Consider the following 24,012-nt stretch of genomic DNA (forward strand, 5'->3'; position numbering starts at 1 on the left):
CAATCTTCAACCCCAGCAGGCCCTGATTTCATTTTCCTTCTCTGCCCCACCTTCCAGGCTCTCAGATCCTAAGAGGTCCTGTGCTTTAAGACTTAAGGGGAAATAAAGGTCAAGCCCAAGAAAGTTGGATGTCACAGTCGAGAAGACACACACTTACCCTTTGCCCTTGGAGATCTTTCTAAGTTGTGGGCACACAGAAGGGGAGGGCTTTCAGAAATAAAGCTCTCCACCCTTGCTATTTTTAACCCCCCCATGCTTTATATTCTTAGCTTCAGCGTGGGAGGGATGGGAAGGAGAGAAAGGGATGAAGGAAAGTAGCTGGTGAAGCCTGTAATACTCAAGCCTATGGAGTAGGGATTTCATGAGACAGGACAGAGGTGCAGGCAGGCTCTGGCCTCAGGTAGCACGGTATACTTCTGCCCCTCATTCCTCACCCCCCTAGTCAAGGCCTGCAACTCTATTGTCTTGATTTAGGTAGGAAAGTGTTGGCCAGTGCAATCTGGGAAGACAGCCTGGGAAAGAGTGCCCCAGCCCAACATGCCCCACTCCCTTTCCTCTTCTCCACTCAGCCCGCCCTTCCCTGGGCTCCACCCCCTCCCGTGGGCCTTCCCTAGCTGTGTTCCCAAAGCTCCTGCCCATTCCCCAGCCCTCGTGGCTGGGATTCCAGCTGGTAGAACCAACTACCCTGAATTTGTCCTCTGATCCTGGAATTTCTCTGTTTTCCTCATTAAAACTGGTAGCTTTCTGGGCATGCAAGAACCAAAGAAATGAATAAATACTGACAAGGAAGTCCTTGTATCGCCCGTGAAATCCAGAATTCAGACTTTTGTTGCAACAGAGACCACATATTTTCCTCCCACTGGGTCTCACCCTGGGTATAGGGCTGCATTAAAAGAGGTCCTAAAGGCTTGGATGCTTCTCCTTTATATCTGACCGAGGACTCTTGCCTGGACTGCCAAGCTGACCACTGACCTTTGAAGCGCCCAGTAGCTGTCTTCCAGAGCAGGCAACCATCGTGGATGAGCTTGCGCCGCAGAAGCTCCTCTCGGCCAAAAGGGCCCTTGCCAGGCACCGGGGTCTGGGCCCGAGGGTCCATACGGTTGTAGATCTCCTGCAGGCGGGCCCCTTTCTCCAGCTCGTGCACATCCTGGTCTACGTTGGACAGCAGCTCCTTCACCAGCCCCAGTGCCGTCGTCAGGTCCTGGCGCTCCTCCTCGATCCCTGACACCGGGGGTCAGCATGAGGGAGGGATGGCTCAGCCAAGCTTCAAGCCAGCCCCAATTCCCACCAATCTCGAATCCCACCTTCAGAGGCTGCCCAGCATCCCTCCCCTTGGTGATCCCAAGCCATTTCTCACCCCAGATAGCCTTCTCCCACCTTCCTCCCTCCCAGGCTCTTCCTCTCACCGTGGGAATGCTGCAGGATCCGGTTGATGAGCACTGGGTACTTGGTGATGCGCTGAGTCACCAGTAGAATGCACTCCTGTACACCATGCCGCTTCAGCACGGCCGAGCGGGTCACTTTCTACAAGAGCAGAGGAGGGCTCAGGGCCAGAGTGGGGCCCAAGGGGAGGGCAACAGAAAGAACGCTGGAGCGTTCTTGGAGCCTAAGCCCTGGTGCCGGCCCTAACTTGGCCATTTACCTCACACCGGCTGGCGTAGGTGACCCAGTCTGGAAAATGGGGACGACAAGGTCACAGGTTTATTGTGAGGACCAAAGTAGCAAAAGCACTTGTTCTACTGCTATGAGGGTCTGTTGATGGGATCCACAAGCGGATGTGTCCACAAGGGTTGGGCCACTAGAGGAGGCTGAGTGTGGGTCCTGGAGAGGTTTGCTCACCCGGATGAACTGCTGGAAGCGTTTGTCTCGGGCATATAGCTCCTTATAGAGCTTTAAGGCCTTGGTGTGGCGGCTACAGAACTCCGAGTAGGTCTTCCGCATCTGCTCTGCGCTGGGACCTGAGAACTAGAAGTTGGGGGAGCAGGGCTGGGTCAGCATTTCCCCCAAATCCACATCTCATCCCCAACACCCTCTGGCCTCCCACCAAACAGGCGGGCTTCCTGCCTCTCCAGCTCTCTCTGTCTCCACCCCCTAGAGTTTCAAGATGAGAAATGCCCACTCTAGTCACACCTCGTCCCATGAATGCTGCCCATGGGTCCTGCCTTTTCTCACCTGGCTGATGAGCAGGTCACCCAAGCGATGGATGACGAAGTTCCGGGTGCTGCCAGGGCACAGGGCCTGGCGTCGGCGTTCTAACAGCTGGCTGAGGAAGCGTGTATGGATGTCACTGAGTTCGTCCACGCAGGGGAACAGGCCCTGGACCACTCCTGGCTCCAGCTGTAGCTCTTCCAGCATCCCCGTGCGGAAGAGGCGGGTCATGATCTTCAGGGTCCGCACATGGTGTAGCTCTGTCTGGATCAGCTCTGCGGGGACAATGGGACACCTGGCCTCTACCCTGGCTTGGCCACAATTGGTGGGGCCTAGGCTGGGGACCTCAGGGCTCATTTGAGGTTTTCAAGATCCCTTCCAGGTTAACATTCTGCATTATTACAATCTTAGATCATTTTCTAATCATTTTTTAATCTTTATGCCATGCCATCTTAAGCTATGAGCTGTTTTAGGGTCAAGAACCATGTGTCCCCTACATGACTAGGTGTCCCACAGTTCCCAGCACAGTGTTGAAACAGGCAGAGAGGAAAGACTAAGAATTGATTGGAAGGAAGGGATAAAGAAGGGCCTTGGAGGTCAACAGACCAAAAGGTGGGGGCCTAGTGGCTACTTGTGGGGATGCTAGGCAGGGTCTTGAAGGCCAATGGGATAAGAGGGAAGGGTCTTGAGAGGTAGGGGCTGGCAGAGGAAGGACACAAAGAAACAGGATTGGTGACAAAAGAGAAGTCTGGGGTGGTCTTCTTGGCTCACCATAAATGACATCCTGCTGCTTCATCACCTCCTTTTTATGCTGCTGCAAGAAGTTGCTATCCACAGCAAGGCTCCAGGAATCAGCTGCAAAGTCCTTCTCATCCATCTCAAAGTCACTCATCAGCTCATTGTAGATCACCTCTGCACCTGGACGTAAGTGGGGGAAACAACTCGGACCCCAATTCTCTTCCCTGGGTCCTGGGGCCTTCTCTAGATCCCTTCCCGCCTTGCCGTTCCCAGGACTGCTCCCACCTGCCCCTCATGCCCTGGTCTCCCTGAGGTCCGGGCACAGTCACCTTCGTCGATGAGGGACTCCACTGACAGGGTCCGGTTCCGCATGTTGAGGGAGTCTGTGGACTGGGAGAGGATCCTGCGCAGCCCCAGGGGAGACTCATCGTTGAAGTGTCTGAGGAAGTGGAGCCTGGCTACATCACCCGACTCGGGCAAGAGTTCCCTTCCCGGCGGGGGACCCAAGGTGGGATCCCAGAGGCAGTCACCCCAAGTTCTCCTTACCTGTCTGTCTATAATTCTGAACTCAGGGATGGGAAAGATCTCTCAGCCCCCTGTCTCCATTGCCACACTCTGCCTGCCTGGCTCTCCCTTCCCCAAGCAGAGGCTCACCCAGCAATGTTGGTGGTGGAAACACTTTTGGCTAAAGACAAGGAGGAGCGGCCACGGCGGGAGCCAAGCAGGGACTGTCGGAAGCTGTCGGAGGGGTAGATGGCAGAGCTGGGCCGCTCCCGAGTGGTGGCTGTCAGGGGGATAACAAGTAGGCAAGCGTCAAACCTGGTGCCTTCCCAGGATTCAAGCCTCCCAGGCTCCTCGACTAGAAGTGAGGCCTCCTCTCCAGCCCCACCTTTAGCCCTGCTCTAGTCAAAGGAAGATGATAACAGTAATTCTACCCATATGTTTGTGCAATACTTTTAATGTTTATAAAGAGCTTTTCTTGCCTATGTCTTTCCTGCCACAAGACTATAAGCAATTTGCAGCTCAGGACGGTTAAGAGACTTGTCTGGGGTGACTCAGCTAATGGCTGAGCAGACATTCGGACTCTGGTCTTTTTTTTTTTTTTTTTAACATCTTTATTGGAGTATAATTGCTTTACAATGGTGTATTAGTTTCTGCTTATAACAAAGTGAATCAGCTATATGTATACATATACAGACTTTGGTCTTTTTGACTAAGCACCACACTCTTTCTGTTATACCAGATCTGTCTGAATTGGCCCTTGACAACTTCTGTCAACATTCCCAAGTGCAGTGTAAATAACTAATAATAATAATATAAGGTGTGACCAGGCTCAGATGACCAGCCATCCCAAGCCTTCATCCCCATTTGAATGCTCCTGTCCTGCCCCTAAGCCCAAGAGTCCGGATCTCCCTTATGACCCCACCATCAGCATCCAACTGGAGAGGAAGGCGCTGTGCCAGGGAATGACCTCAGGGGGGCAGCACAGCTCATGGGCTGAGAGGCCTGGGGTCCAGGTCCTATGGGGGCTCCAGCATCCTCACTACTCACTCTTACTGCGAAGTGAAACAGACTGCAAGGCAGTGTTGTTCTTCAACAGGGCAGCTTTCTGTTGCTGTGAGACAGAGAGCAAGAGAGAGACACCAAGAACAGCTGTCACCCTAGGGTCACCCCCATAGGCCCAGGGCAGGAGCTGGGTGGCTGGCCCCCTAGGGAGAAAGCTGGCACGATGGCTAAGGGCATTAGGGTGGCTGAGCCCAGTGCTGAGGGGATGTGTCTACAGCAACAGGCTGACCCCCTCTTGCAGGCCCTGCTGCCTGGGGTGGAGGGTCTGGGCTGCCCCCTGGTGAGGAGAGGGGTTGAGTAACACAGGGTGAGGAATGAACGGAAAAGGCATGAGGGTACCGCACACTCACTACCCTCTCCCCCAGCCCTCTGCCCTCCCTGCCATCTCACCTTCTGCTTGACCTTGGTACAGTTGGCGAGGGTGTCTTTACAGCGGTTGTGGATAGTCACATTGCAGGCTGGGAGGGTGGGGTAGAGAGGGTGACGGGAGGGCCGGGTGGTACGGGGGGGACACACCCACATGCAGACACCCATCTCCCCATGGCCACACAGCCTGAGACTCTCCCCCTTCCCAGACTCCTCGGCCATCGCCGCACCCCAGTCCCTCTCCTCCCACCTCCCCCCTTCCTTCAAGCAGGAGATGAAGTGAGGGGGTATAGGTGTGGACCCCAATTAAGCCATCAGGAGGGGTAGGCAATCCTGACTCAGAGATGACCTGCGAGGTGGACTAGAGGGAAGAAGGGGTTACTGGCTGCCAGAGATGAGCTCAAGAAGCACAAAGGTGGTTGAGAATGACAGATGGCAGAGAGGACGCCCACGGAACAGAAGGTGGCACAGGAGCAGCTGGGATGGGGGCTAGGGGCAGAGAGGGGGAAAGAAACATCCCCTGAGCTTGATCTTAACCACCCCTTGAGGTAGATTCAATGATCCTCATTTTATAGATGAGGATACTGTCGCCTGGAGAGGTTAAACCATCTGCCAGAGGTCATACAGCTAGTGGTAGAGCTGAGGTTTAACTCAGGAGTGTCTGTGCACTTCCTGTTGAGCCATACGTATGCTCACGACCTCTGGCTAGGCCTAAGCAGTGCTAACGGTGACGGTGACGGATCCAGCGGTAGAGCAGGGGACAGGCCCTGCCCCTGCCCGCCACGCCTGCCTGCCTTCTGCACTGCTCAGCTATGCTTGCTATGACTCCAGCCTCCCTTCCGGACCCAGGGAGTCTCGTTCCCCAAGTAAGGTAAACCCACAGCTCCCACACTCCATCTGCTTCGCCCTCATCACCCACCCCACCCTGCCATGGGGTAGGAGAGAAGAGGAGAGGAAAGGAAGAGTAGCTAAGCCTAGGCACTGGGACTACTGGCCATTCCTTTCCCCAACATGCCCTCACAGCCCTTGGCCGTCTCCAGCTTCCCCTCCCCCCCGCCCAACAACACCGGAAACTCTGCTAACTCCTTCAGACAATACCCAGCACCGTGCTTACTTCCACAAATACAAGGCGAGCAGGGTGGGGCAGAGGGGCAGACAGAAGTGGGGGCTGGAGCTGCGTCCACCACCCCTCCCCGGGGCTCCCTTCTCCTACCCGCAGCACCCAGTGTCTCTGGATCGAACCTCCGCTTTCCACCTGCTCTCAAAATAGCGCTTGCTGCCCGCCTCCCCGGTTCCCCTGGCAACAAGCTTCCAGATTGGGAATTCTGTCAGGTCTCTAGAGAGATCTAGATTGGGGTTCCCTCCTCATCCTCATAACTCTAAGTTGAACAGTGAGGAAGTAGGGAAGCCTCGCTGGTTCTTTCTGGGGTTCCTTCGCAGCTTCCATAGAGATTTAGAAGCTAAAGCTTTTGTCCCTCTGTTCCGCTGCAGGCCACACCACCTCTAGTCCTGCGTTAATCAGAAGCAGCTCTTTGCCATAAATCTGTGTGTGTGGCGGGGGGCGGGGGGGTGGGGGGGTAGACAGGGCAGGAGCCCTCCGTGTAGGCATCTTGGGGAAGGAAGAATTCGTTGCTTGTACTTACTAAATACAGGGCTACCCTTAGATGTGGGTGAAGGTCAGGAGTTCTATCTAATCCTTATTCCCCCAACATACGCATTGCTGCCATATTCTCTCTTTCTCACTGTGTATCAGTCAGACTAGAAATCAGAGACAGGGCAGTCCTAATCCCTAATCCTCTGCTTCAAACTGTAGAGATTTAGAGATTTCAGCCTCCCCCCAGTCAATAGAAAGGGAAGGGGCAAGGGGACCCTGAAGTCCGGAACACCCAGTTTTGCCCAGGAAGATCAGCAGAACAGCTGCAAGGCCAGCAGCTTCCCACCCAGCTCCCCTATTTCCACGCCCCCCCCTACCCCGCATACACACAACATTCCTGCTCCTCCTCCAATCAGTTCTCCTGACCCTCAGCAGCTGTTCAGGGAGCTGGGGGATACCCAGCGGACACGACAGCTGCAAGGGGAGCCACTCCAGCCTCCCCTCCCCCATACCCCCAGCTAGTCCTGCTTAGGCCATATTCTGACTGCCACTACCCCTAGACATGAGGACAGGGAGAAAGGGATCAAGCATCTGGCCCTGGCATTTGGGCCCTGCGGGGGCTCAAAGAGGAGAGTGATCCTTATGGATCCAAGGTAAAAGAATGGAGAGAAAGATTAGGGTCAGTGGGTGCTGACTCAGCGTGACATTCAGGGTCCAAACAACTTACTTGGGCAGATGAGGGCCTCCTTGGCTGTGATGCTCTTGTTACAGGCATAGCACATGGTCATGCCCGAAACGGAGATGGTGGTGAAGAGGTGCCCGTTGGTATAGCGGGCGTCCTTGGCTTCCTTCATTTTCTCTTTTTCCCGGGTCTGCAGAAGGGGCGAGAGAGACAGGAAGTGAGGCTGGAGGATGCCAGGGTGCCTGAGGAGTCCAGAGACACAGGCCGAGAGCAGAGGCAAGGGAGCAATGCCTGCCTGAAACACACCACTTCCTGAAGCAGAGCCTGCCGCGCTGTGTCAGAGGCAGCTGTCCAGGAGTGACCAGGCCAGCCCCGAGGGCCGAGCCGGCCCCTGACCTACCTGGCCCCTGCGGCTGGGCTGCCTCCTGTTGCTGCTCATCTCCCCGGCTCTAGACCTCCGCGTCCTCACTCCACCTCCCAGCCCTAGCTCTGCTCGCCCCCGAGCTGCTGTACTCTCTTCTCTGTGCCGGGGGAAGATGCGCAGAGAGGAGGGGAGAGCAGGCGAAGCAGAAGGTGCCAGCTCACCAGTGCTTTCAAATCTATGGGAGTTAGCTCCTCTTATAACCATGACAACCAGTGTTGGGGCCCGCTATCTCCGTGGCAGTGGCAGTCACAGTGGGGGGCAGAAGATCCCCTTATTAGATTGGCTGAAGGGGGTAGTATGCCTCCACTGCCACCCCCAACCAGAGGTCAGGATCCCAAACACTCTGACTCTTCCACATCTGCTCAGCCAAGGTACACGGGGCCTCTCTGTGGGAGGCAGCATGTCCCCTGTTAACCTCGAGGCAGGAGGAGGAGCCTGGTTTCACTCTCGGGTCACTTGTCCTCTCTGGGATCTTTAAGAAAGGAAACTGGGCCAAGGTCTCATTCCCGGCAGGAAGCCTCTTCTGCAGTCTAACTTTTATCCCTCTCATGCTACCCTCCAAAACCTAGGATATCCCCCTTATTCCTCCTCACCCAATTAGTCTAGGAAGTCCTTTCTGGCATCTACCCTCCATCCTCCTGCTCTGGTCTCCGTCGAGGTGGGGCACACTCTCTGGGCCCTTCCACAGAACCTCAGAGGCTGGCATTTCCCGTTAGCTTTCTCTTCTCCTGCTTCCCCCTGACCTCTGGCAGGTCAAGTGATTCTCCCTGACCTCTTTCTGTCCTTTCTCAAGCCCCTGAGCTTTCCCTGAAACTGAGATGAGACAATGGGACACCATGCTTTCCACCTATTCCAGGACCCTTCTCAGTGGTCACCTCAGATCCCTGATTTTCCCTCCACTCTTAGAGGACTGACAGCAGGAAGAGGAGCTGGCAAGACCACTCCCTCCAAGGATTCCCTGCCTCTCAGAAAGCGAAGAGCAAGATCCTGAGGGCTGAGGCTGAGGGTAATGAGCCCCAAGTCAGAGGACACTGTCTGGGGCCGCAGGGCAGTGAAACAAAACTCAGAGGAGAATCCTCAGCCTGGACCTTGGGGGCCTAGTCCTGACTCTCAGCTGAAGCCACACTAGCAGTTAAGAGGTGGGGCAGGGGAAGAGAAGCACTGGCCTGGTGCGAGGGTAGAAAAGGGAAGTGTGAACGGGCCGAGTCAACAGCACAGGGGCCAGAGGGCACTGGACTATGATGACCTAGGGCCTCAGGGCTTCCTGGTAGCCCAAGATCCTTCTCTCTCCTGCCTACCCTCAGAAGCTCCAGGTGTATCTGATGATGAGCAGAGCCTAGGTCTTCAGGTCATTTCCCACACAATCACCCATTTTTCTTTTCTCTTCCCCTCCCATCATCCTCCTCTTCCTATATCAGTCTCCTTCCCATCCCCTGGCCTCCCTCCTCTCCCCCATGGCCTCCCACCTTGGCTGCCCCTTTTTCACCCTTGCTTCTCTTCTACTGCCCTTGGCCTCTCCCTGCCCTCCTCCTCCTAGACCTTGTCAAGAAAGCTCACCAACTTTTAACTCTAACCTCCCTTTTTCTATTCTGGTACCTACCTATCTGGACCACTAGAAAATTCTCCATTTAGTCTAACCTCCATCTGCCCTGCTCCAAATTATAGTTCTTTAGGAGATCAAATCCTCCTCCGAATAACAGCCTTTATAGGATCTCAAAGTCCAAGTCCAAATAGCTCTTCTTACTGCCCTATACTCCGCCTTCTCTTCTCCTCTCCTGCTCTCCCAACCTTCTCTATGACACAAATACAGAAGTTTGAGGGCTTATTATGTTTGAATTAAAAGTAAACAAGCAAAAAAAAAGTGAAAATCATATTAAAAGAGCAACACGGGGAGGGACAAATTAGGGGTATGGGATTAAGAGACACAAACTACCATGTATAAAATAATCAGGGAATTCCCTGGTGGTCCAGTGGTTAGGACTCCACGCTTTCATTGCTGAGGGTGCGGGTTCAATCTCTGGTCAGGGAACTAAGATCCCACAAGCCACACAGCGTGGCCAAAAATAAAAACAAAACAAAACAATAACAGATAAGCAGCAAGGATGTACTATATAGCATGGGGATTTATAATCGTTACCTGGTAATAACTTCAATGGAGTATATATAATCTGTAAAAATACTAAAACTAATATAATATCGTAAATCAACTATACTTCAAAAAATAAAATAAAAAGAGCAACATGTCTGAATCAGGGTCAACTCAAAAATGGGCAGTCCTGCAGATTTGCCCTAGGGCTGCTACAACTCCCCCTCCCCTCCCCTGACCTCTGCCCTCTGCCCTCAGGCCTCCAGGAGCTCTCACCTGGGAAAGAAGTGGGGAAAGGGAGGGAGAGAACTAGGGGCAGCCAGAGAACAGGGTCTCTTGTGGCCCTTCACCTCTCTGGCATCAACATCCCACAGACGACCCAGCTACTCTGGGCCAAGGCTCCCCACCTGCCAACACTCACCCTCTCTCCAAGTGACTCTCTCTCTAGGTGGGCCAGCAGTGGGCAGCAGCCACAGCAGCAGCACATCCCAACACGGACACTGCCCAGCAGCAAGCGGCCCTGGCACTGCCTAGCGCTATTGTCCTGGAGGCAGTCCGCACCCGCCCCAGGGCTCAGGCTGGTGAGGCTAGAAGGACACAGGGCCTGCTCACCAGGGGTTCCTGCTCCAGAGATGGAGTGAATGGGCTTGTTTGGTTCTCTGTCCTACTCTTTCCAGATCTTCTTAAGATCATCTCAGTTACCCGCCCACCCGCCAGCGCGACAGCCCTTCACCTTCATGGCCCCATCTGTCCACCAAGAAAAGGGGCCATTACTCTGCAATCCACAACACCCACCCCAACACTCAGAGGCCCCTCCTGCTTGGTTCAGTTCTCTACTGTTCAGTGTCCAGAGTCTTGCTTTCTTACAAACCCTCACAGAAAGTCCTTCTTGCTAATGCTACACAATAAATGAATAAAGCACGGGAAAGCACCTAGCACAGTGGCTGGTATACAACAGCCACTTAATACATGTTTAGAAAGAAAGGAAGAAAAGAAGGATGGGTGGATGGATAGACACCAAGACAAGGGGTCCCAGCAGCACCCTTGCCTCTCTACTCTAGGGATCCCCTCATTCCGTATCAGAGCTTCAGAGCTTTCAGTCTCCTCCTCTCTCTCTCTTTTTTTTTCTCCCCCGGCCGCACCTCGCACTTGTGGGATCTTAGTTTTCTGACCAGGGATCCAACCCGTGCCCCCTGCAGTGGAAGTATGGAGTCCTAACCACTGGACCACCAGGGAATTCTGGTCTCCTCCTCTCTTGTTTATTCTTTTCTCCCTCCTCCCAGACCTTTTCTCCTGATTCCTTTGAACTTAGGACTCGATGGTATCCTCTGAAGGTCAGAAGAAGACCAACCCAAACTTTCCTTCCACTGTCATCCCAGATCTTGGTCATTTTGGGAAAAGAAAGACTAGGCGAATGGCAGAGGACATTGAGCCTGGTGGCTCAAAGGCTCATAGAACAGAGGCAGTCTCCCCTTTCTCCGTATTTTGTCTCCCAGGCCGAGAGATGAGGAAAACAGCGACATACGTGAAGCCCAAGGAATGCCAAAGCCTGGACTTCGGCTTCCTGTTCCCTGGCGGGCAGCAGAGGATGGCGGAGCCGAGTAAGAGCCTCTCCCAAGCAAAGTCTAAGCTCTCAGCTGTCCTTGTTTCTCCACTGGGTATGTCCAAACCAAGACCTCTGGAGAAGTCACATGGTGCTCAGAATGACCTCTGCTCCAGCTGCACGTGGCAGCAGCCCCTTCCCCAAGGTGGCGCAACCTCTGTCCAGGCCCTTTGTTTAGGGACCAGAAGGCCCCCGGAGGGTTCCACTGGGTTTCCAGTCATCTGTGACTTAGGCCCTGGACAGCAGAGGTTCAGAGTTATAGGCTGCAAGGGGCACTGAGTCATGAGGGATGGGCTCTAAGGCTGGGAAAAGAGGAGAGAGAGGGTTCCTGGCCATGGGACTGAGAAGAGGGCTTGGGATGGTCTCAGCCAGGCTCTGCTTCCTTTATGAGCTTCCACAGATGAGATAAAGGCAGGAGGCTAAGAAGAAGGCGGCCAACGGAAATGCTAACGCCAAAGCCAGAAACATAACACAAAAAGACATCGCTGAACACACAAAGGCACTTAATCAACGCTTGCCTGATGAATGAAGATGAGACACCGGACAATGGGGCTGGGCACACTGGTGAAGCAGAAGAGGGGTGCTAAGGACCATAGGGAATAAAGTCGGGCTACCCTGAGACCCAGGGATCCTGGACCCCCCCTACCACCCCCACACCCGGCCACACCTGTCGGGTCAGGAGAGAAAGACAAGCAGAGACGGTGGGGGGAGTGATGCAAACAGACGGGCATTTGTGCAGGCAAACAATAGCTGTGCCAGGACTCCCTGCCCTCCTGGCACAGGGCAGGCCGGCTGAGTTGGGAGGGGGGCAGCTGCTGCCTGCAGCCCCTCCCCCACCCTCCCCCAAGGAGACATAAACAAACCCAGAAGGGTCCAGCCAGTTCCTCTCAGCCATTTCTCTGACCAGCTCCAGGAACCATGACCAACCTGCTCCCTCAAGCTCCTAGATGATACTTCAAAGCACAGACTGAAGCTAAGAATGGAACTACTTCCTCGCATCCAGAGTGCAGTGAGCCCCCTACTTTGGTGACCATAATTCAAAACAGTGACACAGAGCATCTGGGGACAGGCGGACCGACACAGACACACACGCACACCAACACACAGGTCATGTGCACGCATGGGATTCATTTCTTCAGATCTGTCCCCTCCCCGACTCCAAGCTCAGGGTTCCGGGGAAGCCAGAGGGACTGAGATTGGACCCCTCTTTAAATCCCTCGGGCAGCCCTGGCAGGTCCTTCTCTAGGCAGCATCCAACCCCCTGCAGTCACTCAGTGACTTCCTTAAGCTTTGGGCTCCCTTCCCCCATCCTTGCTTCTCCCCCTCCCCTCAGCTCTTTCCCTAACCTCCAAGAAAGTCCCCTAGAATCTTTTCCTATTCCCCCAAAAGTCTCAGCCTCCCAGGAGACCCCCAATTCCTCAACTTCCCCCCCAACCTGCCAGTATTCTCAGCTCCCTCCAAGGCTCCCCCAGCCCTCTTCTCCGGCTCCAGTTCTAGTCCTGCACACAAAGCCAGCCATCTCTCCAACACTCAGAACAAAGAAACAGTCTCTCTCCTCTCTCTCCACCACACTCCAAATCTGGGGTCCTTGAGATTCCAGGGACACCCCCCTAGGCTCTAGGGCCATCCCTGATCCTCTGGCCCGTGCCCCCTCCTAGGCAGGAGAGGACCCTTTGTTCTGAGAGAGGAGACAGTTAGGGTTTGGGGGGAGGAGGGAGGGAGGAACAGGGGATGAAAGAGAGAAAGGGACCTCTGGGGTTTGGGGTCTGTGGAGGTAGGAAGTAGAGCAGAGAGAATGAGGGGGTGGAGGACTGAAGATAGCCTGAAAGAATAGAAATGGAGTGAAAAGAGAGGAGGCATGAGGAGGGGGAGCTGCACAGAAAGATTCTAGGAGGGTGGGAAGGAGAAAGGGACAGGTTCGACTTAAATTCCTCCTACTTCAAGGAGGTCCTGGGGAGGAAGGCAAGGAATGGGGGGGGGGAGGGGTCAGGACATAGCTCTGAACCATCCCCCCAAATAGGTAGCAGGGGAGACCATCTTCCTCAAATTATCTCGTTTCCAGCGGCCCCCCTCTACTTCCCACCACAGTATAAAAAGAAAGGAGACAGCTGGTGTGCTTGGGGGAGGGGGAAGAGGGGATCCAGGGTTTGTTGGCTAAGAATCAACTCCCCCCTTCTGTAACCACAGCTTTCCGGAGGTGGCCCTCCCTTTCCGACCAGCCCAAACTAACAACCAACCTCCTGCAGTGGCCTCTCTGCCCTCTCAGATCTACCCACTCAGCCCCGCACATCCCCACCCCCAGTCAGATTCCCAACCCCCCCCAAAACCAAGGCCAGCCCCAGGATAGAAAAAGCCAAGCTTCTAGATTCCCAGTCCCCACAGCTACCAAAAAAAAAAAAAAAAAGGCATGAGGACACAGGTATCTGGCTCCCCAACTCCTCCCAATAACTAACGGAAAAAGGACCCGAGTATCAACCTTCCCAGAACCCCTGTCTATAGCCCCTCTCCAGGTCTGCCCCTCGCTGGTGCCCCCATGGCTTTCCCTTTTAGGGTGGAACCAAATTTCCGTGGTTTCAAAAAACCTCTCCACCCCCCTTGGCTCTGCTCCAGGGTCTCAGCTCAAACGGTTGAAAAATAAACAGACTTTCATAGCTGGGGCCTGGCCTGGCGCAGGGTTGAGAAGAGCCTGTCTGCCACCCCACTGTTCCACTGCACTTCAGCCATCTCTCCTCTGGCCCTCTGTTTGTCTTAAGCCCTACCCAAATCCCCAGTTGCTTTCCTGTTAGTAGAATCTCATCCCAACCCCCTAAGGAAAAGTTCCAGGATGGAACCTCTCCCAACCTCTCCCAACTTAGCCTCTAGATAGGTAGCCAGGCTAGGAGCTAGGAGGGAAGTGTGGGAAGGGGTTTCCACCATCTCTGAGGACTCCGAAAGGGTACTGCTCCCATGCCTGAAGACGGTGATGGTGATCAGCATAGGCTGCGTGCCAGGGCAGGACACTGGGATTGGAAAGAGGCCAGAGATTAAACCAGCTGTGGACTGGGTCTTGGCCTTTCCCATAATGGGTACAGTGTGGGTGCCTTGAGCAGCTGGGAGGTGCTGTCTGCATGTACCACCTTCCTCCCAGCTCTCATTTATTCACCTACAAGTCAGCTTCATCATTTCCTGGGGGCTGAGGTATGGAGAGGTCATGGCCTTTGGGAGTGGGCCTGGGTACAAAAGCAGAAATAAAGGATACTTGCAAAGGAGTGGCCAAGAGCTCAAGATGGAGGGGGGGGGGGGCTAGACTCTTGAAATGGTAGGTGAACAGTCCCAAGATAAAGAGTTAAGAGAGCTGGGGTGGGGAGGAGGGATGAGGGCACAGTGCCAAGTGGGTCAGTCTAAAGGTTTCAGGTTGTTTCAGGCTGCAAGGACAAGGAGCTTGGAAGCTGGTGGAGCAAAAAGGGATGGGGGGACCCTCGGTGTTTCAGGAGCAGGGGTGCTCTGGGCCCCAAGGATGGAAGAAAGGATCCTAGCTACACAAAGACTTCTGCTCCCTTCACCTGAGGGTGATGGCTTGGGGGAAAGTAAGCCGTCCCTAAGCTGTCCTGACCCGTCACCCGCCCACCAGAGAGAAGAACTGAATCACAGCTGGAAAGTCCATCTGCGAGGAGAGGAGGAGCTGACTGCTGTCTCGGAGGGGTGGTGATGGTGGTGGTGATGGTGGGAGGAAGCCGGGAAACCATCCCCTCCCACCCCTCCGCCGGATGGCGGGGACAAAGAGGGAACGACCAAGCCAGCGACTGCAGAGTGGGGGGATACCGAGAGCAAACCGGTGGGACCCTGGCGGAGGGGGTTCCGGAGAGCTTTCGCCGCCCCCACCCCCCAACACACACACCTCCCTCTTCCCGCGCTGTCCCTTACCGGAGCAACTTTCTTTCACGCGGCCCAAAACACCCGGTCCCGCCAGATCGGAAGCCCCTAAACCCCAGGCCCGCTGGCTCCCGGGATCCTGGCAGAGAATCTGCTCGGAGCTGGAGGCGCGGGTCGCGTCTACTGCTCCCCCAGCCCCCTCCCCATTCACTCACAGTCCCCACCCACCCCGTCCCGCCGCGTTCCCGGCCGACGCTCCGCCCGATTTTGGCGCCCAGAAAGCAGGAGGGGAGACCCGGGGGCGCTGCGGGTGCCGGGGATCGAAGGGCGCCCTGAGGACCGCGGGCGAGAGGGACAGGGGTTTCAGAGCCCACCTTGCTGGCCAGCTCTTTGCTCCGGTCGATCCGCGCCCGTGTGAGGGATTCGATCCGAGACATAATCCGATGGGGGCGGGGGGAGCCCAGGAGGACGCGGCGCGGACTCTGGCGTCCAGCTGTTTGGGGGGGAGGGCGGGGGAGGGGTCCGACCCGCACGCGTCGTTCTTGGGGACAGGAAGTCTGACTCCCCTCGCCCGGCACCCAGCGCCAGTTCCTCAAACCCGAGTCTCCACCCCCGCCCGAGCTCAGGAAAGGGGGAGGCGGGGCGGAGGGAGGGCGGGTGCCGAGCGCCGGACGGGACGCCTCGGTCCCTGGAGGAGCGGCTCGCACAAGTACAGGGGACCGTGGACTAAGCTTTCAGGGCCCTCTGACTGGTTGCCCTCCAGCGCCGGGCGCCTCTAACCCCAGACGCCCGCCTCCTGGCTTCGGTTTTCCTAAAACCCACCCTGGCCCGCCTCGCAGCCCTCACCCCACCCCTGGTCTTCCCTTTCCCCTCCTCCTCCCCCTCCGCAGTCCATCAGTCTAGAAAGACCCTCGGGCCGGAGGATTCCAGCCGCCCCCAGCTCTCCAGGGAACCCGGGACCAGTTCCTTCCTGGCCTTCTGGGCCCATCAAAGCAGGCCAGAGCCGCCGACCCCTTTTACGACTGGGGGCAGGCGTGGGGAGAGGGCGGAGAAATCAAAGGGGAACTAAAGGGTGGATCTTTAGAGGGCCTGAAAGGGAAGATTCACTCCCGTAGGTTGAAGAATCTGAGAGGAGAGCATTCTTCCACAAGCCCCCAACTCTCTGGGGCCTTACAAGACCGCCCTCGGCCCATCCTCTTCCCTCCTACCTCTGCCTCCACTGACTACTGGGGTGGTGGAGGGGAGGAATTCGCGCCACTGTTAGAGAAGACTAAGAAGCTGAGGAAGTCCTTCCTTGTGTCTAACCCCAGTTCCCTCTGTTGCAAGTTAGGCCAGAACCAAAAGACCAGCAACCAGCCTTCCCCAGTCAGAGACGGCTGGAGTATGGCCAGTCTCTCCACAAGAAGGAGGGGTGAAGTAGAACATTCTTTCTGGACACTCTGCCCCAGTGTGGAGGCAACCTCCACCTTTTGGGGAAAATTCCTCCTCCACTGTAATCACTCACATTGAAGTTCATTTCTTCCTCTCAGGGTCTCCCATATCTCTGGGAGAAACAGAAGTACAGAGTCCTGGGACAGAGCATCTTATGTTTGCAGGGTCCTGCCTGATTTCTGGTCCCCAAAGGTGTGGAGGAAGGAGGGAGGGAGAGGAGGCCCAACCCAGACCCAGCGGCTCCCTGCCCGGGTTCAGCAGCAAGGCCTGGCTGCAGGTTTCAAGCCCAGCTCAGCACTCTTGTAGGTGCCAATTTTAGCCTCTGCCACTATTTTGGGCTCCACTGCCTGACCACTGGCTGAGCTAGTTGGGCTCCTCACCACCACACTGCTCCTCTGGCTTCCCCTCCTGCCTAGCAACTCCTTCACCTCCTTCTTCACCCATTCCCCTGTTTAGGATCCTTATATAGCAAAGACAAGAAAAAAAGGAGAGAAAATAACCATGCCCAGTTCTAGGCTGGATGGAAATTAGAAAGCAGAAAGGACTTTCCCAGGGCCGTGAGGGAGGCTGACTCCTCCAGGCTTGTACCTGCAGGGGAGACCTACAGGAAGGCCCTAGGAACTCCCCCAAACCAGCAGTCTTGAGGTTCCTGGGCCCAGAACCCCTGACTTACCTCCCCCCAGTGGGCAGCCAGGGCTGAGGAATGTACTAAATTTAAAAACAGACAGCCAGAAGCCAGAATCCAGGCCTCACAGCTCCACCCACTAGGGGCCCTGAGACAAGGGGTAGGCTGAGACCTCGGCTTTTCTCCCAGGCCTGGGGTGGGAGGGTGTTTCAAGCTAAGGATGGAATCTTAAAGGGCCAAACTCCAGTCTGGATACCCAATAAACCCAGGACCTGAATCCCAGAGTTATGTGAAGGATCTCAGTCCCCAAACTCAATGTAGATGGTCTCTATGAAAGGAGAGGACTTAATCTTCCAACCCTCTTCTGTCTCCTACCCCAATCTTCATTATACTTTCCACTCATCTGCTCTTTGTTACCCTGCCTCTCACCCTATGCCCTCTTCTTCCTCTTAAGAGATGAGTAGTAAGGAAGGGGACTTGCGGGGTGGGTAAAGGAAACCGGTCTAGTGAGCTAGGCCTGCAGCTTGACTTAATTTCCATTTTCTGTATCCTCTGGAACAGAGAACCCTTTTCCTTTCTCCTTGGCATCCCCTGCCCCTTCTTTCAAATCATTTTCATCCCAATCCCTGCTCTTCCTATCCAGTGATGCTGCCCAGATTTCCAGAAATTATTTTTTTAGATACACAAAAACAAAAGCCAACCCTAATTTCTGCCAGAATCTAAAAGTAGCCTCCACTTTCTTTAGCTCATTTAACTTGACAGATATGTCCCCCACATTTCAGGGGTAGGGAGGCCATCCCAGGGAAGAACTTGGTTGTCAGGGTCTTGGACAGTAGGTGAGCAGAGAAAGCCACAGGGATACCTGGGCCCAAGTCCTACAGTGCCCAGGAGGAGGTTTACTTTTCTTCTTATTACTTTGGACCTTGTGTATTCTGGGAGGGGATGATTAATGCATTATTGACTCCAATGGCCATCCATCAGAAATGGTGGAAGAAGTGAAGAGAGGGGATAAACTGTCACATAGGTTTACTGACAGAAGCAGAGACAATATATAGTCAAAGCTCTAGGTTTGTAATACAGCTCCACCTTTTGCTAACTGTGGGATCTTGGGCAAGTAACCTAGGCTCTAAGTTATCTTGTCTATGAAACAGAGATTAAGGGGCTTCCCTGGTGGTGCAGTGGTTAAGATCTGCCTGCCAATGCAGGGGACACGGGTTCGAGCCCTGGTCCAGGAAGATCCCACATACCGCGGAGCAACTAAGCCCGTGCGCTACAACTACTGAGCCTGTGCTCTAGAGCCTGCGAGCCATAGCTACTGAAGCCCGCACATGTGCTCTAGAGCCCATGCTCTGCAACAAGAGAAGCCACCGCAATGAGAAGCCTGCGCACCTCAACCAAGAGTAGCCTCCGCTCGCCATGACTAGAGAAAGCCCACGCACGGCCAAGAAGACCCAATGCAGCCAAAAATAAATAAATAAGTTAATTAATTAATTTTAAAAATAATAACCAATGTAAATAAGAGCTTTAAAAACAAAACAAAACACAGAGATTAAAATATTTATCTTTGCCAGAGTGTTATAAGAATTAAATGAAATGACCTCTAGAAAAGTGTTTTGTCAACTCTACAAAGCTAGTCAAATAGGAAGGAATAAGCTACTTCCTTCTCTCACTGCTTGACTGAGCTTCTCTCCACCCCCACCCCTGGTGTTTACCTGCTTATGGCCCCTATCCTGAGCTGGGAGGAGGGGGAAGAAGAGATTTAGTGACGCAAGCACACACATTCATGAGGGTGGAAGAAAGATGGACCAGGAGATGACAGAGAGGGAAACAGGAAGACAGAACAAGAGTCCTAGCAAGGAAAGGCAACTAGGACAATGTCCTGACGATGCTTAGCTCTTTCCTGCTGGCTGTCTGGGCTTCAGTCTCTGCCCACTTTCTCCTTCATCCCCTCACCAAACTGCTAGGCCAAAAGCGGGCAAAATGCAGACCAACTGGGATCTGGATGGCCCCTAGACAGCACTGACTTCCTCTACCATTCCCACTGCAGGAAAAGAGGGTGATTCTGCTGTCAGACTCTCCTACCCTGAACAGAGAGGCTCTGGGGAGAGGGACTCAGACCCAAGGTCTGGGTGTTGGCTTTGTTCTCTAGAGAGCTCTGCTCCCCACCACGGGAGAGAAGAAGCCTCACTGTGCCCACCTCGCCCTGCTCTCAGACTGCCTGATCTTACGCTTCAGCTCCCCGCCTGCAGCCTGCAACGAGAAGGAGCTGAGAACCTGGTTTTGTTTCTGCCCTGCCTGCCCACCCAGAGGAAGGAGAATCCTGGCTGAAAGGGTGGCAGAGAAGAGAGCGCTGGCATTGCCGGTGGGGCCAGGAGGAGCCCAGGCAACCTTACTGGGTGAGGATCCTGAGGATCCCGTGGTGCTTCCAGGTGAATCTGATGATGTCTTGTCTGGGGTTTCTCTCAATGTTCAGAAGCCGCCCCGGTGGGAAAGTACATGCATACTTGGGGAAGCCAGGAGAGGAAAAGGGGGGAGTGGCTCATTCTACCAGTAAATGAAGAGAGTGGAAATGAATTCAAGCAGCATGCAGAGCTCCTAGTTTCACCAGAGTCGGGGGGTGGGGGCTGGGGGGTGGGAGGATGGTAATAAGGAAGAGAGCAACATGCCTTCACCTTCCTGGGGTCGGAACAGCATGTGGCCCCACTGGTACGGTGTGCATTCGCTTCCACAAACATACACTTTCCTGGCTTCCACTCTGCCTATGGTCTCATTTCAACTCCTTCAGCTGCCATATCCACCCACAAAATTATGAGTGTAAAAGCACTTTGCAAACCCAAATACTCTCTGAAGAAGTAAAAAGTATTGCTGTAATTATTATGATTATTATGCCCAGTGGTTAAGATTTCAGCTGCCCACCTCTCAGCTATATGGGGCCTCCAGAGAGGGAGGGCTAGGCCACTCCTCAGCTTCTGAGGCTCCTGGCCCATCTCCCCTTCCAGCTGTGTACAGCTGGCTGCTAAGCTGGAGACACAGGGAAAGCAGAGGAAAGGTGATTTACTGGGACAGAAGGAGAGAGACTGGGAGATATACCATGTTCCCTTAAAACTTGAACCATTGCCCTGAGTCTCTGCCTACCAGGGGACGCTGGGGAGGGGAGCAGACAGTGAGGGGGAGGGGAAGGGAACTGGGGAGGGCAGTGGGTCCCGGGCCTCCTGCTTCCCCAACTCCTACCTTGGCCTTTCCGGTCATGCCCAAGATGAAGCTGAGGGTCCGTCTCAGGGAGGAGCCTGCCCAGGTGCCTGAGCCCCCTTCCAGTTGGCTACAGCTGCAGAGAGAAAAAGAAGAGGTGAAGAGATGGAGACGGAGCTGGAAAAGAACAACAAGATACTCCCAGAGATATGGTGGATGAAGTGCCATGACCAGGGGAGAGAGAATGGGGAGATACGGGGGAAAGACTGAGAGAAGGGTGAGGAAGAGAAAGGAAGGACTCAGGAGAAAGAGGCTCCCACTCCCCTACCTCCTGGGATTTCCTAGATACGGTCACTACAGTTTCCCAGGCCCTTCTATTTATGAGGAAGACTCCAGGCTCCTCCCAGATAAATACAGACTCCCCCTTCCTACCTAATCCAGGCCCAATCTCCTCTTTCATGCAGCTTCCCAACGGAAATGATACACGGGGAGGGGGGCTCTCCAAGGGGATGTTTTCCCCTCACAAAACAAGAGTCCTGTGTACGACCCTCCCTGCTGTTTGGAAAGGGCCTCTGGGCCTAACGCCAATAAGGACTGAATTTCCTGGGATTTCATCAGCCCCATCCCATGAGCTAATCCCAAACCCAGAGCCAGGAGGATGTGTCAGCTAGAGATTTTCAGGACCACAAATCAGAGCTTGATATCTTAAAGGGCCCATTACTAGCTCACACACCCACACTGTCTTAGAGGGCTGACCCACTCTAATCAGGCTTCAGCTATAGGAGCCAAATAAACAGGTGCTGATTTTGCATGCTTATTTACACTATGTAAATCTCCCAGCATTCCACCTCGATTCCTGAACAATATGCCTTCAGCCCCCGCCCTCTCCCCTTGGGGCACTACAGCCCGTGCCCAGCTCTCCTTAGGGCCACTCCCCATTGGTTGATTATCTCAGCTATCCAAAGCTGATCCATGGTCTTTGGTCACCGTCTCTCCCTAAGATTGTGCAGCAGCCAATCTGCCTGCTCACTTTTCTGACACTGACAACAGTAGTCAACCTCCACTCTCTTATTTAACAGACACCCTGGGGTCTATATACTCTTTTCTTTCCCTGATTTCTTCTTCATCCCATGGAGCTACCGGGAACCTTCTTAGCCTTCCCCAGCCAATGAGAAGAAGGGGAATTCTATGCAGTGCAGGTAGAAGGATATTTGGAGGTCTTTCATAAGAAACGTTAAGGGGAACAATGTTTCAGGAAACAGAGACCCTTGGGGCTACAAAACCCATGGCCCAGTCCCATTGTCCCTCCCCCATCCAGGGCTTTGAAGGGCTCTGTGTCCCCCAAACTCACCTTTGGCTGAGGTCAGCGGCAGAGGACTGGGACAAATTCCCTGCCAACACAAAAGGAGACGTGAGGTGTCCAGCTAAAGCCAGACAAAGGCGCTCAGGGCTGCCTCCCCCACCCCCTCCACCTGGATCAGGTTCCCAAGCTGCAGGTGCTTGTGACGCCATTCCTGAGGGCGGGCACTGGGGAGTAGGGAAGGAGGGCGGCGTCTGGGCAGAGCGGAGCTGAAGAACTTAGGAGCCAGGGTAACAGAGCACCAGCGTTGTGTGGAGAGGGGGCTGAGAGGCCAATGTCTCAGTTCCTTTTCAGCGAATGGCAAGGGCAGAGGATTCACTCTGAGCTCCCAATGCCTCTTCTTGATGACAAGGTACGTTGCGTATAACTGTCCTCCATCTCTGGTGACAGGGGAAGCTAGAGAGCCTCTCTCTGTCCTATGTCCTGCTTCATTGGAAGGAGAGCCTCAGAATATCAGAGTCCTGAATTCAGATCTCTCATTTGAATAAAGGCATTTTGGGGTTTCCAAGGGTGTGTGGTTAAACATAATGCAGGACATCTGGACCCTAGACAGCTGGCTCTGAGGAGTGGGGTGAGACAGGTAGAGGAAGGGGCCACTACTGCTTCGCTCCCTACTTTTACTCACCAGCTGGATCTGAGCAGCCCAAGAAGTAATTGATGCCACTCATGGATACAGACTTGGAAAGCATGCCAGTGGCTGAGTGGTCCAAAAGGCCAGCAGATGGGTGACAAGAACGCTGACCCTAGAATCATGTTAAGAATCCTCATGCAAAGGTCAGGCTTCATCCATCTTCCCCCCAGGCTCTTCACTTTCCCATAGCAAAGCCCTTCTTCAAGGCCTTCAGGCCTTCTACCCCTCCCCACTACCCATATCTGGAGCATTCCACTTGAAATAGTTGAGAAGTTATTCCTGCTATTTAGCAGTCATCACTCTGTTGCAACTCAAACCCAGGCTGCCTTAATATAGAAAATATTTTAGAAAAGATTTACCCTGAATCGTTTCCAGAGATGAAAAACTCAATATATAGAGGTCAGGCAGGTAATGAAAAAACAAACACACACACAAAAAAACTGGGGCAATCTGGGTTTAAAACAATAGGGAGTAGAAATATTCATAAACCCCACACCCAATCTTCTGAAAATCACTTTTTTTTCCCTCAAGCCTACATGGAGCGTTACAAAAACTGGCTACCTATCAGTCCATAAAGCAAAATTTAACACATTTCAGATAACCTCCATCAGAGAGATCATAGGAAACAACCCAGAAATCCCTTTTCAGTAGCGTGGATAAAGAATCTGTGGTATATTTATATATAGAAGCATTATTCAACAATAAAAATGAACAAACTACAGTTCACCCAACAATTTGGATGAATCTCATGAAAGAACGAAGACACAAAAGATTTATATACTTTGTGGTTACATTCATATAAAGTTTAAAACAGGCAAAACTAATCAATATTGTTTAGACATACACATAAAGGTGGTAAATCTATAGGGAAAATCGATCTCAAAACTCAAGAAAGTGGTCCTCTCTGCCAGGAGGGAGAGAGCTATGAATGGGGAGGGACACGGGGGGCTTCTGGGTTTTGGTGGTACTCTATTTTTTTTTAACCTGGAGTAGTTACATGGTTGTTTGCTTCCTAGTTATGCATTACGTTGTACATATATGTTTTATATACTTCTCTGTATCTATGTTATATTTCAAATTTTTTTTAAGTTTTAAAAAAATCTCCATAGATTTAGAAATTTTAAAACACCCTTCTAAATAAACTTACTGGTCAAAGAAGAAATCATTATGGGAATTTAAAGATATTTTATAACAACAATAATGAAAATACTACTCAACAAAACTTGTGGGAGATGGCAAAAATGTATCTCAAGGATAATTTGTCAATTTAAAATGCTTAACTGAAAACTTTTTAAACTGAAAATTAATGAGTTATGCCAGCTTAAAAGGTTAGAAAAGGAACAACAAAACAAACCCAAAGTAAATAGAAGAAAGGATATTATAAAAGCAGAAATCAATGAAGTAGTAACAAATGAAATAGGATCAATAAAGCCAAGAGCTGATTTTAGGAACAGGCAAATAAAATAGACAAACCTTTGATAAGGGTGATGCACAAATAAAAGTAGAATGAAAGAGTGGACCTAACTACAGAAACAGTAGTGACTAGAAAGATAATGCTATCTACAACTTAATGCCAGTAATTTTGAAAATACAAACAAAATAGACAAATTCTTTAAAAAAACAAAATATATATAACTTACCAAAACTGAATCTAGAAGAAATAGAAAGTCTGAATGGTCCTATTAAAGAAATGGAATCAGTAGTTAATCTTTCTATA

At 53.0% G+C, this 24,012-nt stretch overlaps 1 protein-coding gene across 12 annotated transcripts in view; it reads right to left on the reverse strand.

The window, feature by feature from the left end:
• Positions 1-24,012, reverse strand: part of ARHGEF2 (Rho/Rac guanine nucleotide exchange factor 2) — a 50,267-nt gene that overhangs the window by 8,957 nt on the left and 17,298 nt on the right. For 3 of the 12 annotated variants that reach the window (XM_067038018.1, XM_067038024.1, XM_067038045.1), the window contains 14 exons: positions 23,936-23,974; positions 22,290-22,407; positions 21,656-21,695; positions 20,347-20,440; positions 7,140-7,284; positions 4,843-4,910; positions 4,438-4,501; positions 3,541-3,670; positions 3,216-3,325; positions 2,920-3,066; positions 2,173-2,423; positions 1,840-1,965; positions 1,407-1,524; positions 973-1,221 (listed from right to left, as the gene is read on the reverse strand). In XM_067038018.1, the coding sequence (XP_066894119.1) occupies positions 973-1,221; positions 1,407-1,524; positions 1,840-1,965; positions 2,173-2,423; positions 2,920-3,066; positions 3,216-3,325; positions 3,541-3,670; positions 4,438-4,501; positions 4,843-4,910; positions 7,140-7,284; positions 20,347-20,440; positions 21,656-21,695; positions 22,290-22,407; positions 23,936-23,974 (1,699 nt within the window). Of the gene's footprint in view, positions 1-972; positions 1,222-1,406; positions 1,525-1,839; positions 1,966-2,172; positions 2,424-2,919; positions 3,067-3,215; positions 3,326-3,540; positions 3,671-4,437; positions 4,502-4,842; positions 4,911-7,139; positions 7,285-7,400; positions 7,673-10,025; positions 10,127-15,110; positions 15,274-15,433; positions 15,737-20,346; positions 20,441-20,632; positions 20,687-20,736; positions 20,808-21,655; positions 21,696-22,289; positions 22,408-23,935; positions 23,975-24,012 lie in introns of those variants that run through there. The other 9 variants (XM_067038027.1, XM_067038030.1, XM_059054908.2 and 6 more) reach the window with 8 other exon arrangements.

This window comes from Kogia breviceps, chromosome 1, assembly GCF_026419965.1.
Source record: "Kogia breviceps isolate mKogBre1 chromosome 1, mKogBre1 haplotype 1, whole genome shotgun sequence".
Classification (NCBI taxonomy): Eukaryota; Metazoa; Chordata; class Mammalia; order Artiodactyla; family Physeteridae; genus Kogia; species Kogia breviceps.